The sequence below is a fragment of the Salvelinus sp. IW2-2015 genome, linkage group LG2 (assembly GCF_002910315.2).
Source record: "Salvelinus sp. IW2-2015 linkage group LG2, ASM291031v2, whole genome shotgun sequence".
NCBI lineage: Eukaryota > Metazoa > Chordata > Actinopteri > Salmoniformes > Salmonidae > Salvelinus > Salvelinus sp. IW2-2015.
Window position 1 is genome coordinate 11,460,490 of NC_036839.1, and position 14,663 is coordinate 11,475,152.

The 14,663-nt window shown below is 41.5% G+C and overlaps 1 protein-coding gene across 1 annotated transcript in view; it reads right to left on the minus strand.

The window, feature by feature from the left end:
* Window positions 1-3,693: 3,693 nt before the first annotated feature.
* LOC111974350 (kalirin-like) overlaps window positions 3,694-14,663 on the minus strand; it is a 334,940-nt gene continuing 323,970 nt past the window's right edge. The window contains 7 exon segments of the mRNA XM_070447056.1: window positions 3,694-7,170; window positions 7,415-7,553; window positions 8,086-8,286; window positions 8,456-8,534; window positions 8,923-9,087; window positions 9,320-9,451; window positions 9,547-9,668. Of these exon segments, the coding sequence (XP_070303157.1) occupies window positions 6,625-7,170; window positions 7,415-7,553; window positions 8,086-8,286; window positions 8,456-8,534; window positions 8,923-9,087; window positions 9,320-9,451; window positions 9,547-9,668 (1,384 nt within the window). The 3' untranslated portion in view covers window positions 3,694-6,624.

Genomic DNA, 14,663 nt, shown 5'->3' on the forward strand with positions numbered 1-14,663 from the left:
AAAAGTGCTTCCGGGTCATGGAATTMTCWAAATAAAYGTCCACKATTTAATATTAGAAACGTGTCATTAACATGTATTTAGTCATGATATATGCTTTTTTTTGTCTAAACATTAACAGTTATTAATATTTGTTCATATTTAAGTGACAGGTCCATTACATTTCGGTKAAATAAATGCCCCCAATGCAATACACTGTATATGAAATACATACTGGCTTATAGAAAGAAAACTATTCTAGGTGCTGAAGTAAAAGTGGGGTTGGGACTACTCACTAGGGTCTATAGAATCTATATATTGTGTTATTTCATGGGGGACAGAGGTCTACATGCCKAGTAACACTTTCTACTCCAACCCACTCCATTGGTCCCAATACAATACACCATTTATTTTACGTATTGGCTTATAGAGAGAAAACTATTCTAGGTGCCGAAGTAGAAGTGGGGTTGGGATTTTCTCAGTAGGGTCTGTAGAATCTAGATATGGTGTTATTTCATGGGGGATATATATTAGATTAGAATATATTTTAGATTCTTCAAATAACCACTCTTTGCCTTGATGACAGCTTTGCACACTCTTGGCATTCTCTCAACCAGCTTCACCTGGAATGCTTTTCCAACAGTCTTGAAGGAGTTCCCATATATGCTGAGTACTTGTTAGCTGCTTTTCCTTCACTCTGCGGTCTGACTCATCCCAAACCATCTCAATTTGGTTGAGAATGGGGATTGTGGAGGCCAGGTCATCTGATGCAGCACTCCATCACTCTCTTTCTTGGTCAAATAGCCCTTACACAGCCTGGAGGTGTGTTGGGTCATTGTCCTGTTGAAAAAACAAATTATAGTCCCACTAAGCCCAAACCAGATGGGATGGCATGGCATGGCATATCGCTGCAGAATGTTGTGGTAGCCATGCTGCTTAAGTGTGCCTTGAATTCTAAATAAATCACACAGTGTCACCAGCAAAGCACCTCCACACCATAACACCTCCTCCTCCATGCTTTACGGTGGGAAATACACTTGCAGAGATCATCCGTTCACCCACACCACGTCTCACAAAGACACGGCGGTTGGAACCAAAAATCTGACATTTGGACACCAGACCAAAGGACAAATTTCCACCGGTCTAATGTCCATTGCTTGTGTTTCTTGGCCCAAGCAAGTCTCTTCTTATTGGTGTCTTTTAGTAGTGGTTTCTTTGCAGCAATTTGATCATGATGGCTTAATTCACACAGTCTCCTCTGAACAGTAGATGTTGAGATGTGTCTGTTACTTGAACTCTGTGAAGCATTTATTTGGGCTGCAATTTCTGAGGCTGGTAACTCRAATGAACTTATCCTCTGCAGCAGAGGTAATTCTGGGTCTTCCATTCCTGTGGCGGTCCTCATGAGAGCCAGTTTCATCATAGCACTTGATGGTTTTTGCGACTGCACTTGAAGAAACTTTCAAAGTTCTTGAAATTTTCCAGATTGACTGACCTTCATGTCTTTAAGTATTGATGGACTGTCATTTCTCTCTGCTTATTTGAGCTGTTCTTGCCATAATATGAACTTGGTCTTTTACCAAAAAGGGCTATCTTCTTTATACCACCCCTACCTTTTCACAACACAACTGATTGGCTCAAACACATTAAGAACAATAAAAAATCCACAAATTAACTTTTAACAACACACACATGTTAATTGAAATGCATTCCAGGTGACTACCTCATGAGGCTGGTTGAGAGAATGCCAAGAGTGTCTAAAGCTGTCATCAAGGAAAAGGGTGACTATTTGAAGAATCTCAAACATAAAATACATTTTGATTTGTTTAACACTTTTTTTGGTTACTACATGATTCCATATGTGTTATTTCATAGTTTTGATGTCTTCACTATTATTCTACAATGTAGAAAATAGTAGAAATAAAGAAAAACCCTTGAATGAGTAGGTGTTCTAAAACTTTTGACAGGTAGTGTACATCACATTGGGGTTTAGACCAGGGCACAGTACTATTACTGCAACAACATTAGTTTTAAATAATATTGTCAATGCTTTACATTGGAACATTAATTGTGCTGCCTTGTTTGTGGACTATTGTGGCCAGGTTAAATCTCAATTCCTTGAAGTGCATAAAGGGGTACCCCAGGGTTKGATTCTGGAGCCACTATTATTTACGCTGTATATAAATAACATTAGAAATACTGTGAAAAATGTGAATAATCTTTATGCTGATGATACAGTATGGTATTCTGTTGCACCATCTGTAAATCAAGCCTTTTCACATTTGTAGMCTGATTTCCAAGCACTACAGTCACTCTTGGATCTTAAGTTGGTACTTAATGCAAACAAAACWAAATGCATGCTATTTTCTAGGTTTTCCAGACTTAAGTAACCTTGAAGTTACTAGCCTGAACAAAACACAAATTGTTTTGTGAGTTCCCTCCCTCTTTATAAATATCTTGGTATCCGGCTAGATGATCAATTGGAGATCAAAATGGGATGATTCTATAGAAATAGAGCATGTGTCGTCTTTTGATAATAGAAAGAAAGCTGTCCAGGCCACTTTTATGTCTGTTTTAGATGCAGCTTCCACACTTAAACCTCTAGATGCTGTTTTCCATTGTGCCCGTAGATTCATTACTSCCGATTAATCTTATAACTCACCATTGCGTATTGTATCAAAAGGAGGGTTGGGCCTCTCTATTTGTAAGAAGAGAGCAGCATTCCCTTTGTTTATTTACCATGAGCTCCTGCAGAAACACTCGMCAAGGTCAAAACAATAGAATACCGTAGAAGAGCACAAGAGGTTCCAAGGGTTGCTTCTGATTTAGGGAATAGCTGCTTTGGTTTTTATGCTCCACAGATGTGGAATYTGTTGCAGGGGAGGCTCAGGCTTGAATGCCTGTTGCCCTTTATGATGTGTGTGTTTGTATTGTGCAGGGCTCATTTGAAAAATGGGACTTGGTATCAATATGACACCCTGTAAAATAAAGGTTAGTAAATCAAATACAAGTCTCTGAGAGCTTTCCACACTGGATTGTGCAACATTTGCCCATTATTATACTGAACAAAAARATCAACCCCACATGTAACAATTTCAACAATTTTACTGAGTTACAGTTRATGTAAGGAAATMAGTCAATTGAAATATTCATTAGGCCCTAATCTATGGATTTCACYTGACTGGGCTGGGGCGCAGCCATGGGTGGGCCTGGGAGGGCATAGGACCACCCACTGGGGAGCCAGGCCCAGCCAATCAGAATGAGTTTTTCCCCACAAAAGGGCTTTATTACAGACACAAATACTCCTCAGTTTCATCAGCTGTCCGGGTGGCTGGTCTCAGATGATTCTGCAGGTGAAGAAGCTGGATGTGGAGGTCCTGGGCTGGCGTGGTTACATGTGGTCTGCGGTTGTGAGGCTGTTTGGACGTACTGCCAAATTCTGAAAAACAACGTTGGAGGCAGTATATGGTAGAGAAACTAACATTCAATTATCTAGCAACAGCTCTGGTGGACATTCCTGCTGTCAGCATTCCAATTGCACGCTCCCTCAAACGTTTTGACATCTGTGGCATTGTGTTGTGTGACAAAACTGCACATTTTAGAGTGGCCTTTTATTGTCCCCAGTACAAGGTGCACTTGTGTAATGACCATGCTCACTAACAGGGACGTAAACAAATGTGTGCACAACATTTTAGAGAAATAAGCTTTTTGTGKGCATMGAACATTTCTGGGATCTTTWATTTCAGTTCATGAYACATGGGACCAACACTTTACATGTTGCGTTTATGTTTTTGTTCAGTGATTTTCAAAATTCTTCAAGCTCTGTCAAATTGGTTGAATGATCATTGCTGTTTTAAAGTCACCATTGTRCTCATGGTGAAATCCCTGAGGGGTTTCCTTCCTCTCCACAACTGAGTTAGGAAGGTCTGTATCTTTGTAGTGACTGGGTGTATTGATACACCATCCAAAGTATAATTAATAACTTCACCGTGATATTCAATGTCTGTTTTTTTTATTTTATTTGTACCCATATACCAATAGGTGCCCTTTGTGAGGCATTGGAAAACCTCCCTGCTCTTTGTGATTGAATCTGTGTTTGACATTTACTATTCGACTGAGTGACCTTACAGATCATTTTATGTGGGGTACAGAGATGAGGTAGTCATTCAAAAACCATGTTAAACACTTAGTGCACACAGAGGCCATGCAACTTATGTGACTTGTTAACTTATTTAGGCTTGCTATAACAAAGGGGTTGAATTCTTATTGACTCAAGACATTTCAGCTTTTAATGTTTTATTCATTTCTAACATAATTCCACTTTGACATGGGGTATTGTGTGTAGGCCAGTGACACAAAATCTCAATTMAATCCATTTTAAATTCAGGCTGTAASACAACAAAATGTGGGGAAAGTCAAGGGGTATGAATAGTTTCAGAAGGCACTGTAATCTTAAGCATTTTACCACTTAGTTTTAGGTAGCAATAGTATCACATCTTGCTAACGCGAAGCAGAACTGATTCACCAATTTGCTCAGTAGTAGGTTTGAAGCACTGTACCATGGCGCATACTGCCAGCTTTGTATTTGGTTAGGCAGGTACACATGGTTCTAGTTTTATGGTTGTTTATGAGTTGCCATTCAATTGCCTTGCCTGTAGGTATGAGAAAAATGTAACCAGCATAACACTTAAACATTTGATGACGAAGATTGATTTTTGTGAGAGAGTCGACATACTGTACTGTACATCCTACTTATAGGAATGCTTAATGTGCTTCACAAATGGCACCCTATTCCTATATAGTGCACTGTTTGACCAGTGCTATAGACCCTGGTCAAAACTAGTGCACTATGTAGGGAATAGGGTGCCATTTGGGAAGCATCCTTAGAGAACGTTGAAGTACACAGGACGTGGGAATGATGGGGCTCTGCGTCCGCTGTTACAAAATGTTAGAAACAAACATCCTTCCATAATTTGAATAAATAAATAACGATTTAAAATCAATCAAGTTATACCAGTTCTCATATTTAAATAAACAATACATCCAGAAATTAAGTAATTCAGGCCTGGGTTTTCAAATCCTACACTATTGGGGCAATACTACATTAAGTGTTCTAGACTCTGAGTGCTAATTGCACAAGTAAACAATCATATTGAGTAAACGGGTGACCAGTACTAAGTGTCACAGGTGGGATCTGAACCCCAGTCTCTGAGCTCAGGAAACCAACATCTCAAAAGGTCCAATGCAGCTGTTTTTGGTCTCAATATCAAATCATTTCTGGGTAAAAATTAAGTGCCTTATTGTGATTGTTTTCAATTAAAATGATCAAAAAGAAACCAAAAATAGCTTCCTAGCAAAGAACAATTTCTCAAATAAGAACTTTGCTAGGACTGTCTGGGAGTGGTCTGAGTGGGGAGGYGGAAACTATAAACTAGCTGTTATTGGCTGAGAGGTTTGGAACTCTCTTATTGGTCTAATAAAGAGATGCTCACCAGGCAGGTCAAAACTCCATCCCAACAAAACAGGCTGACATTTCAAACAGCTCTTACACTAAAAGGGTATTATCATAATTTTCACAATTCCACAGTATTATTCCAACCTCATATTGTGGAAATATAGAACACAGGAAAGTCACGTTTMTGACTGCACTGGCCGTTTAACCATTAGACCAAAATTCCTCTTGGGCTGAGGGTGACACTGATTTTGAAMTCGCAGGCAGTCCGACTCACCTCAACTACATGAGCGATGAGYGCTAATGTGAAGACTTCAGATTTGTTGTAAATGATTTGGGTCTAAGAACAGAAATATGCCACTCATTGTTTGGTCACTGCCCTATTTGGATTGAAATTGCAGCCTGTCCCTCCAGCTTTGAACATTCAATCACAACTAAACCTGAGACTTATGAATGGTGAACCAACAAAATGCATTCAAAGTGAGCTTGGAGGTGACAGACGTGTACTAACAAACAAGAATTATGTACAAAGTGATGTGAGAAGTTAATCGTGTTAGATTCTTTTCATTCATATCTCAAACCGCACCATTGGAAAAATAGCCGTTATACTATATCTTCACACTCTAAGGGATCAACGCTGAATATTTCTTCACATACAATAGCACTCCTACAAAGGCTGACCACATTCTACAATAAATTACATTCAACAGTTATATTACCGTTCATAGATCTTTCTCTGAGAGTTAGTTAATCATTTCCAAGGATAATATATTACAATTTTGGCATTTCCAATACATGGACACCATAAGAGTGCTTCATACTACAGCTCTGAAACATCTSAAACAATCAAATGCCAATGTCTTGTCTTCTGGCATCTTGAACACAGTAATGATATTCACACATGTTTGTTGACAAGTTACAGTAGTATCTACTATCCAGAGATGGAAAACCATGTTTCAATGGCAGAGTCCTGGGGTGTAATCATTAGTCCAAACCGTTGCAAAAAAGTTTAGTTTAGCAACAAAAACAAGTTTCTATTGGACAAATTCAGGTAGGTCCCTCCCCGTTTGGTTCAGTTGACTTCGGTTTGGTTCTGTTTAGTGCCTAGTGAATACACCCCTGTAGTACTACTAACAGAGTGTTTCGTTTCACCTTTGTTGTGTTCATAGGGTGTTAATTGGCTGTTCACAGGGTGATTATAGGGTGTGTCCCATGCTGCTGGTCAACAGTCCCTTGATGTTGGTGACAGGGCGCACGTCGTGTAGTTGTCTCCGTCTGTCGATGAAGGATGCCAGGCGGCCCGTGTCCAGTGGGATCTTGGAGTAGTCTCCACTGTGGGCACTCACCCAGGGGTGCTGAAGACAGATGGTGGCAATGGGCCTCTTCCGGGGGTCCTGCTGCAAGGTAGAGCTGATGAAGTCCCTGGCCGCCTGGCTCACTCCCTGGAAGTAGTCCTCTGGGAAGCAGAAGTCCAGCTTGCAGATATTGACGCACGTCTCCTCCAGGCTRTCYTCCAGGAAGGGCGAGACACCGCTCAGCATGACGTAGGCCAGGACCCCGGCGCTCCAAACGTCCGTGCTCAGGGACACCGCTGTGCCCTGGATCAGCTCAGGAGCCGCAAACTCGGGGTTGCCAAGGAGAAGATGGACATAACGGTGACGAGACACCTGGACCGCATCTCCAAAATCTATGAGCTTGATAGAAGGAACAGGCACGTGGAGATCCACCAGGAGGTTCTCAGGCTAGGGACACGATATGAATGCGTTTGTTAATGGGTTTGACCAAGATCAGGTTAAAAGGGACGTTTCTCAGATGCTGTTAGACTACAAAAGTTGACTAATTTTCATTCATTTGGGGCGTCMCGGGACGTGGTTTCATCTTGACAGWCTACTTTAGAGGTCTGAAAACATCTGTCAAACTAAAGTGTACTGTCACTTTAATAACATATGTTCTTAGCATTGGTACTGATGTGTGCTTTGTGTTCACCTTAAGGTCTAGATGTGCCACTCTGCAGGTGTGGAGGTGCTGCAAGGCCTCTAAGGTGTRCTTCACAAAGAAGGCCACCTTCTCCTCCATCAGCTCATCATGGGCCACCAGGTAGTCCAACAGCCTCCCGCCCTCCAGCCTGGAAACAACACGAGACAAAAATGTATTCAGACCACACTATGACACTAGAGTGCGTCCTAAATGGCACCCTATTCCCTACACAGTGCACTCATTTTGACCAATGTAGGGAATAGGGTGCCATTTGGGATGCAAACAAATGACTATGTTCATTTACACTAACAAAGCCAAGTGTAAACTAAAATCCCTAGCCTGGGTCCTATACTGGGTTCTTTTCTATGAATTTCATGCCATGAGCTTCACATGTTCGTGTTGGCAGTTGGCAACACAGCGAGGAGTTGGCTAAAAGCAAAAAGAGACTGAAACACCAGGCTGTARAATAATCTATCCCTCTTTCTCAATCTTTTCTCGATTCCTCACATCCTCTCTCCTTGCCGACTCCTCYATRGTATTGGAGGATAAGGTCCAAAGCCCCTGCACCCGGACCTTCTTCTCCAATGCATTTTGCGAAYGAGGCGAMCAGAGATGACGCAAGMAATCAAGGGAAATATGAATTMAMAAACASCCCAAGTCCACAGCAGAAATGTCCTTACAGCTCGAAGACCAACATGAGGGAGGTGGGGGACTCGTAMGTGTCAGTCAGAGCCACCAGCTGAGGATGCTGGACGTGGCTCAAGATGTCTGCCTCGTGGTCCACCTGCTCCTTCTTTTGCATCTTCTTAGTGATGTACTTCACAGCCACCTCCTTCTTACTYGCCTTGTTCAGACACTTTCTCACMACAGAGAATCGGCCCCTGGAGAAGGGAGAGGAGTAGGAGGATAGTTGTAACACGTKAAAAATGTAATTGTTGTACCTATCAAACTGCTGCTGTGGGCCTATGAGAATTTGTATGAAAAATCCCAATAAAATACAACAAATTATTATGATAGGCTGCTTTAAAACAGTGGGGGTGTGTACTTTACCGTCCAATCTCACAAATTTCTGTGAAACTCGATTCAAAGTTGTCTTTCCACTGAATGCCCATTCCATCATATGTGGAAGCTTAGAATAGAGAGAAAACAAATTGAACATTTTATTAGTCAATATTTACATTGTAGCTACATTCATACAGTAACGTTTCTTCAAGGACCTCTCAATCTGCCATGACTGGTTTTTGTGATGAGGGTGAAATACCAATCGTGAGACACTGCTTCCAAAATGGCACCCTATTCCCTTTACGGTGGCCTACATTTGACCATAGGGCTCTGGTCAAAAGCAGTGCACTGTATAGGGAATAGGGTGCCATTTGGTATGGATTCTAGGAGCAGGCATCTGGGCCCTGGTCAAAAGCAGTGCACTATATAGGGAATAGGGTGCCATTTAGGACGTATCCATAGTCTAGGTATAGCTTAACTCCCTCCCTGCTTGTAGGGTGGAGGGTTTGACTCACTCCCGCTGGGCAGGGTCACCATGTTGGAGGGCTCGCTGGGTGGACTGACCCCCCAGGGGTTACTGGCACWGACCCGGAACTGGTAGTGCCCCCCAGGAATGAGCTCTTCAATCTTAACACACACATCTACCGTAGAGACCACTGACTGCTGCCACAGTAGGGAGTCTGCAGGGAAGAGAACGAAGAGGTTAGGTCAACAAGTTCTAGCTCAAAGATCTCAGGTGACTGTCAGTAGCTTGTGAATTGTAMGTGAAGTTGGGCCTAGATGGTGACCTTGGGTCAGTTTCGCATTTCCCCTACTAATGGTTAGGGTTAGCATTGGGGAGGTGAGGCTGATCCTAAATCTGTATCTTGGTGCAACMTSACCCCAGAGCCAGAAGAGATGGGCCTACTGTACCTTCCTGCCTGTACTCTACGGTGTAGCTGGACACGGCACAGCTAGCTGAGCTGGCAGGGGGGAGCCAGTGGACGATCACCGCATTGCTACTGGCCTCCTGGGCCACGGGCCTCGCAGGTGCTGTTGGGATACCTGAGAACAGACATCAGCCCGACATCAGTAGTCTCCATGGTCATAGAGAACCTCACCTCCTACCTCATTCCTCCCTACATCCATCATCCTCTTACCTTGTACTTTGATAGAGGCAGAGGAGGAGGCAGTGCCATGGTCGTTGACAGCCACACAGGTGTAGATGCCAGTGTCCTGGGGCATTAGATTACAGATCTTCAGCAGAATGTCACCCGTATCCCTGGAGACAAAGACGGAGAAGAGGCCAGGTTGGATTGGTTGCTGAAAATAGAGCTTGACCTATGTTACATTTTGAGTTGATTCCCAAATGGCACTCTATTCCTTACATAGTGCACTACTAKAATAGACCGTAACCCTATAAGTCCTGGTCAAAAGTAGTGCACAATATKGGGAATTGGGTGCCATTTGGGACAGAACGTTGATGTCTGRTTTAGCTGATTGCTTCTTTTACTGAGCTCCATCTAAAGTTCATGTTAGTCCTCCAACAACATGTTTAGTCTTTGGGATTAGGCTACAGGCATTACCTTTAAGCAATTCTCAGACAATAGATTGGAACTTTTCCCTGTATAGTGGGGTACCACTGGAATGGAATGAATGGTACTGTATCAAACATGGTTTCCACGAATTGGACACGTTCCACTTAATTTACTGTAGACATTACTATGATCCATCCTCCCTCCATCAGGCTCCACAGGATGCCGCTAAATACCTGCGATCATCTAGACCAGGGGTTCCAGACTTTTTACCAGGGGCCCTTTTTCACATTTGAAAAATGTCACACTGGAGGGCCTAGTAGAATGTTGTTGTTTTGAAGCTCATTTCCTGCAATTTTACAGTCTAACAAGACTCATGGCATCTTTTAGGTAGGCTATTTAATGATAATAAGAATATGAATGATATAATAAAAAGAAGAAGAAGAATGATAATAATAATAATGGATAAGGAAAATAAAGTTTAGATCTGATTTCCCCAAATGTTATTCCACTACCAAATATGTTATATATGATAATTCATATGAACCCTCAATTTAATTATACATATTCTCTTTTACAGAAAATGAATAGATCAATTGATAGTGACAGCCACACATTGTATAAGATCCCTTTCCAAGCAAAGTACAATTTCTGACTCCTCGACTTTAGAAGGTCGTAGCTCAGCTTCTGAATGTCAGAGACAAACCATTCTCGTGCATCAGAGTCGCATCTTCCTCGGGCATTTTATTGTTTGTTTCTAGCCTAAAGCATTGTCGATAACTGCATAGTTTTAGATCATTATCAACAATTGCGAATTGTAATTTTTTTTAATACAAAACGAGAGCTACCCTCCTGTAGGTTTTCGCTCCGAATAACCTGATTCAGATTATCAAACAGCTAATTATTAGAGTCAGGTGCCATAGATTAYGGTTGGAGTGAAAACCTACAGGACAACCTGGTCTCAGAGCATTTCATCTGCTTCTGTACGTAAATCCGACACACTGCTTTTAGTATGATATGTTATATTTTGTATGGTATACAGTGCCTTCAGAAAGTATTTAACCCTGGACTTTTTCCACATTTTGTTGTGTTACAGCCTGAATTTAAAATTGATTAAACTGGGCCTCTAGAAGATTTACGATGTCTTTGGAAGACACCGCATTCCAGAGCATGAGTTAATGTTTCTGTACTGGGTTACCAGGGGGAGATGGCTCAAGTATGGAGTTGGGGGGCCAGACCCTGGTCTCTACACAATGAGGACAGTTGTTACAGCAGATACTGTCTGCTGTGAATTATAAGTATCTTTCATACAAATTTTAACCTTGTGACCCATTCCATACATCTGTTGTTTGTCATGTAGACTAACGCAGGATGGATTTTGCTATAAAATGCTGTGGCTCAAACCAGCTCGATGAGTTCTCAGTGATCACCTCCAGGGGTGATTACCGACCAACTCCATTACTGCAGTAATTAAATAATCAAGTTTGATTGTTTTAAAGAAATCTAAAAGTCTCTCCTTTTCATTGCAATAATTCCACAACAATTTTGGCGACGAGGATGGGATGATAAACTTCATTTTTCTGATTGTTCCCAGTGAAATCCAGGTTAACCGTGCACGGGGAGTTGCATTAGAATCAACCAGGGGAAAGCCACTCTCCACTATTTGGAGCAGATCGGATCCTCACCTGGCTGGGAGTGTCAGCTGAATGGATACTTCATTTCAAACAGAATTAGAATAAGGGTGAGACTGGTTTCTTTCAATAATTGAACTTGAAAGTGCACAGAATTAATAGTACTAATTAGACATTAACTGAACATAAGTGATGAAAATAATAAATAATATAAAAAATAACAAAAGCCCCTGTGGAGGGTACGCTCAGAGCGAGGTCTTCCTTAATTAAACAGCTTGGAAAATTCCAGAAAATTATGTCATGGCTTAGGAGCTTCTGATATGCTAATTGACATAATTTGAGTCAATTGGAGGTGTACCTGTGGATGTATTTCAAGGCCTACCTTGCAGACCTCCACAAGTCTGGTTCATCCTTGGGAGCAATTTCCAAATGCCTGAAGGTACCACGTTCATCTGTACAAACAATAGTATGCAAGTATAAACTTCACAACAATTTTGGCGACGGATGGGATGATAAACTTCATTTCTCTGATTGTTCCAGTGAAATCCAGGTTAACCGGGCACGGGGAGTTGCATTAGAATCAACGAGGGAAAGCCATTCTCCACTATTTGTAGCAGATCGGATCCCCACTGGCTGGAGTGTCAGCTTGAATGGATACACATAATTTCAAACAGAATTAGAATAAGGGTGAGACTGGTTTCTTCAATAATTGAACTTGAATGTGCACAGAATTTAATAGCACTAATTAGCCATTAACTGAACATAAGTGATGAAAATAATAAATAATAAAAAAAATAACAAAATCCCTGTTGAGGGTACGGCTGGGGCTGGTTGATGTTAAACTCATCGTCTATTCACATCACCGTAAGATATGGATCTGTTCGCACTTCCTACGCCTTCCACTAGATGTCACAGTCAGTAGAACGTGAGAATGAAGCCTGCTAGTGTGATGTGGGACCCACGGATGGCAGCTATTTGAGTCAGTGGTCTGCAGCAGATGCTGTTTCTCGAATCGCGTTTTATTATCTGTAGACAAAAACGAATGCTCCGGTTGGAACGTTATTGGATATATATGATATCAACATCCGAGATTGATTCTCTACTTAATTTGACCAGTTTACCGACTGGAATATAACTTTAAGTTTTCGTCTGAGCTTCGCCTGGAAACCGCGGCAGCCAGCGTTGGACATTGAACTAAACAGTAGCAAAACGTAGCTAATTGGACCTAGTACTAGAGACAAATACATATCAAAATCAAAACAACGATTTATTGTGGAACTAGGATTCCTGCACTGCATTCTGATGAAAGATCATCAAAGGGAATATTTATGATGTAATTTCGTATTTTCTGTTGACTCCAACATAAGCGGAGAAATGTTGTGTATTTCTGAGCGCCGTCTCAGATTATGCATGGTATGCTTTTTCCGTAAGTAAAAAAAAAAATCTGACACAGCGGTTGCAATTAAGAACAAGTGTATCTTTAATTATATGTAAAACATGTTCTTTCATCAAAGTTTATGATGAGTATTTCTGTTATTGACGGTGCTCTCTGTAATTACTCCGGATATTTTGGAGGCATTTCTGAACATGGCGCCAATGTAAACCGAGATTTGTGGATATAAATATGCACATTATCGAACAAAACATAAATGTATTGTGTAACATGATGTCCTATGAGTGTCATCTGATGAACATTATCAAAGGTTAGTGATTCATTTTATCTCTATTTCTGCTTTTGTGACTATCTTTGGCTGGGAAAAATGGCTGTGTTTTTTTTGATTTGGTGGTGATCTAACATAAATATATGTTGTGTTTTCGCTGTAAAACATTTTAAAAATCGGACAGATGGGTAGATTAACAAGATGTTTATCTTTCATTTGCTGTATTGGACATATTTCAAAAAAAATATTTTTGAATTTCGCGAAGATGTGTGTGGGTGTTCCGCTAGCGGAATTCCTGCGGCTAGAAAGGTTAAACCAGCTTGGAAATTCAGAAAATTATGTCATGGCTTAGGAGCTTTCAGATATGCTAAACTGACATAATTTGAGTCAATTAGAGGTGTACCGGTGGATGTATTTCAGGCCTACTTCAAACTCAGTGCCTCTTTACTTGACATCATGGGAAAATCTAATAAATCAGCCAAGACCTCAGAAAAAAATGGTAGGCCTGCTCTACAAGTCTGGTTCATCCTTGGGAGCAATTTCCAAATGCTTGAGGTACCACGTTCATTCCTGTACAAACATAGTAATATGCAAGTAATATGCAAGTATAAACACCATGGGACCACGAGCAGCATCATACCGCTCAGGAAGGAGACACGTTCTGTCTCCTAGAGATGAACGTACTTTGGTGCAAAAGTGCAAATCAAATCGCAGAACAACAGCAAGGACCTTGTGAAGATGCCTGGAGGAAACTGGCACAAAAGTATCTATATCCACAGTAAAACGGGTTCCTATACACTCGACATAACCTGAAAGGCCGCTCACGACAAAGAAGAATCCACTGCTCAAAACCACCATAAAAAGCAGACTACGGGTTTGCAACTGCACATGGGGACAAAAGATCGTACTTTTTGGAGAAATCTATCTGGTCTGATGAAACAAAAACTGTTTGGTCATAATGACTATCGTTATGTGTTGGAGGAAAAAGGGGGGCTTGCAAGCCCAAGAAACCATCCCAACCGTGAAGCACGGGGTGGCAGCATCATGTTGTGGGTGTGCTTTGTGGCAGGAGGGACTGGTGCACTTCACAAAAATAAAAGGCATCATGAGGAGGGAAAATTATGTGGATATATTGAAGCAACATCGCCAGAAGTTAGTAAGCTTGGTCGCAAATGGCTCTTCCAAATGGACAATGACCCAAGCATACTTCCAAAGTTGTGGCAAAATATCTTAAGGACAAACAAAGTCAAGGTATTTGAGTGGCCATCACAAAGCCCTGACCTCATCCTACTATGAAAATTTGTGGGCAGAACTGAAAAAGCGTGTGCGAGCAAGGAGGGCCTACAAACCTGACTATTACACCAGCTCTGTCAGGAGGAGTGGGCCAAATTTCACGCAACTTATTGTGGGAAGCTTGTGGAAGGCTACCGAAACGTTTGACCTGCCAAGT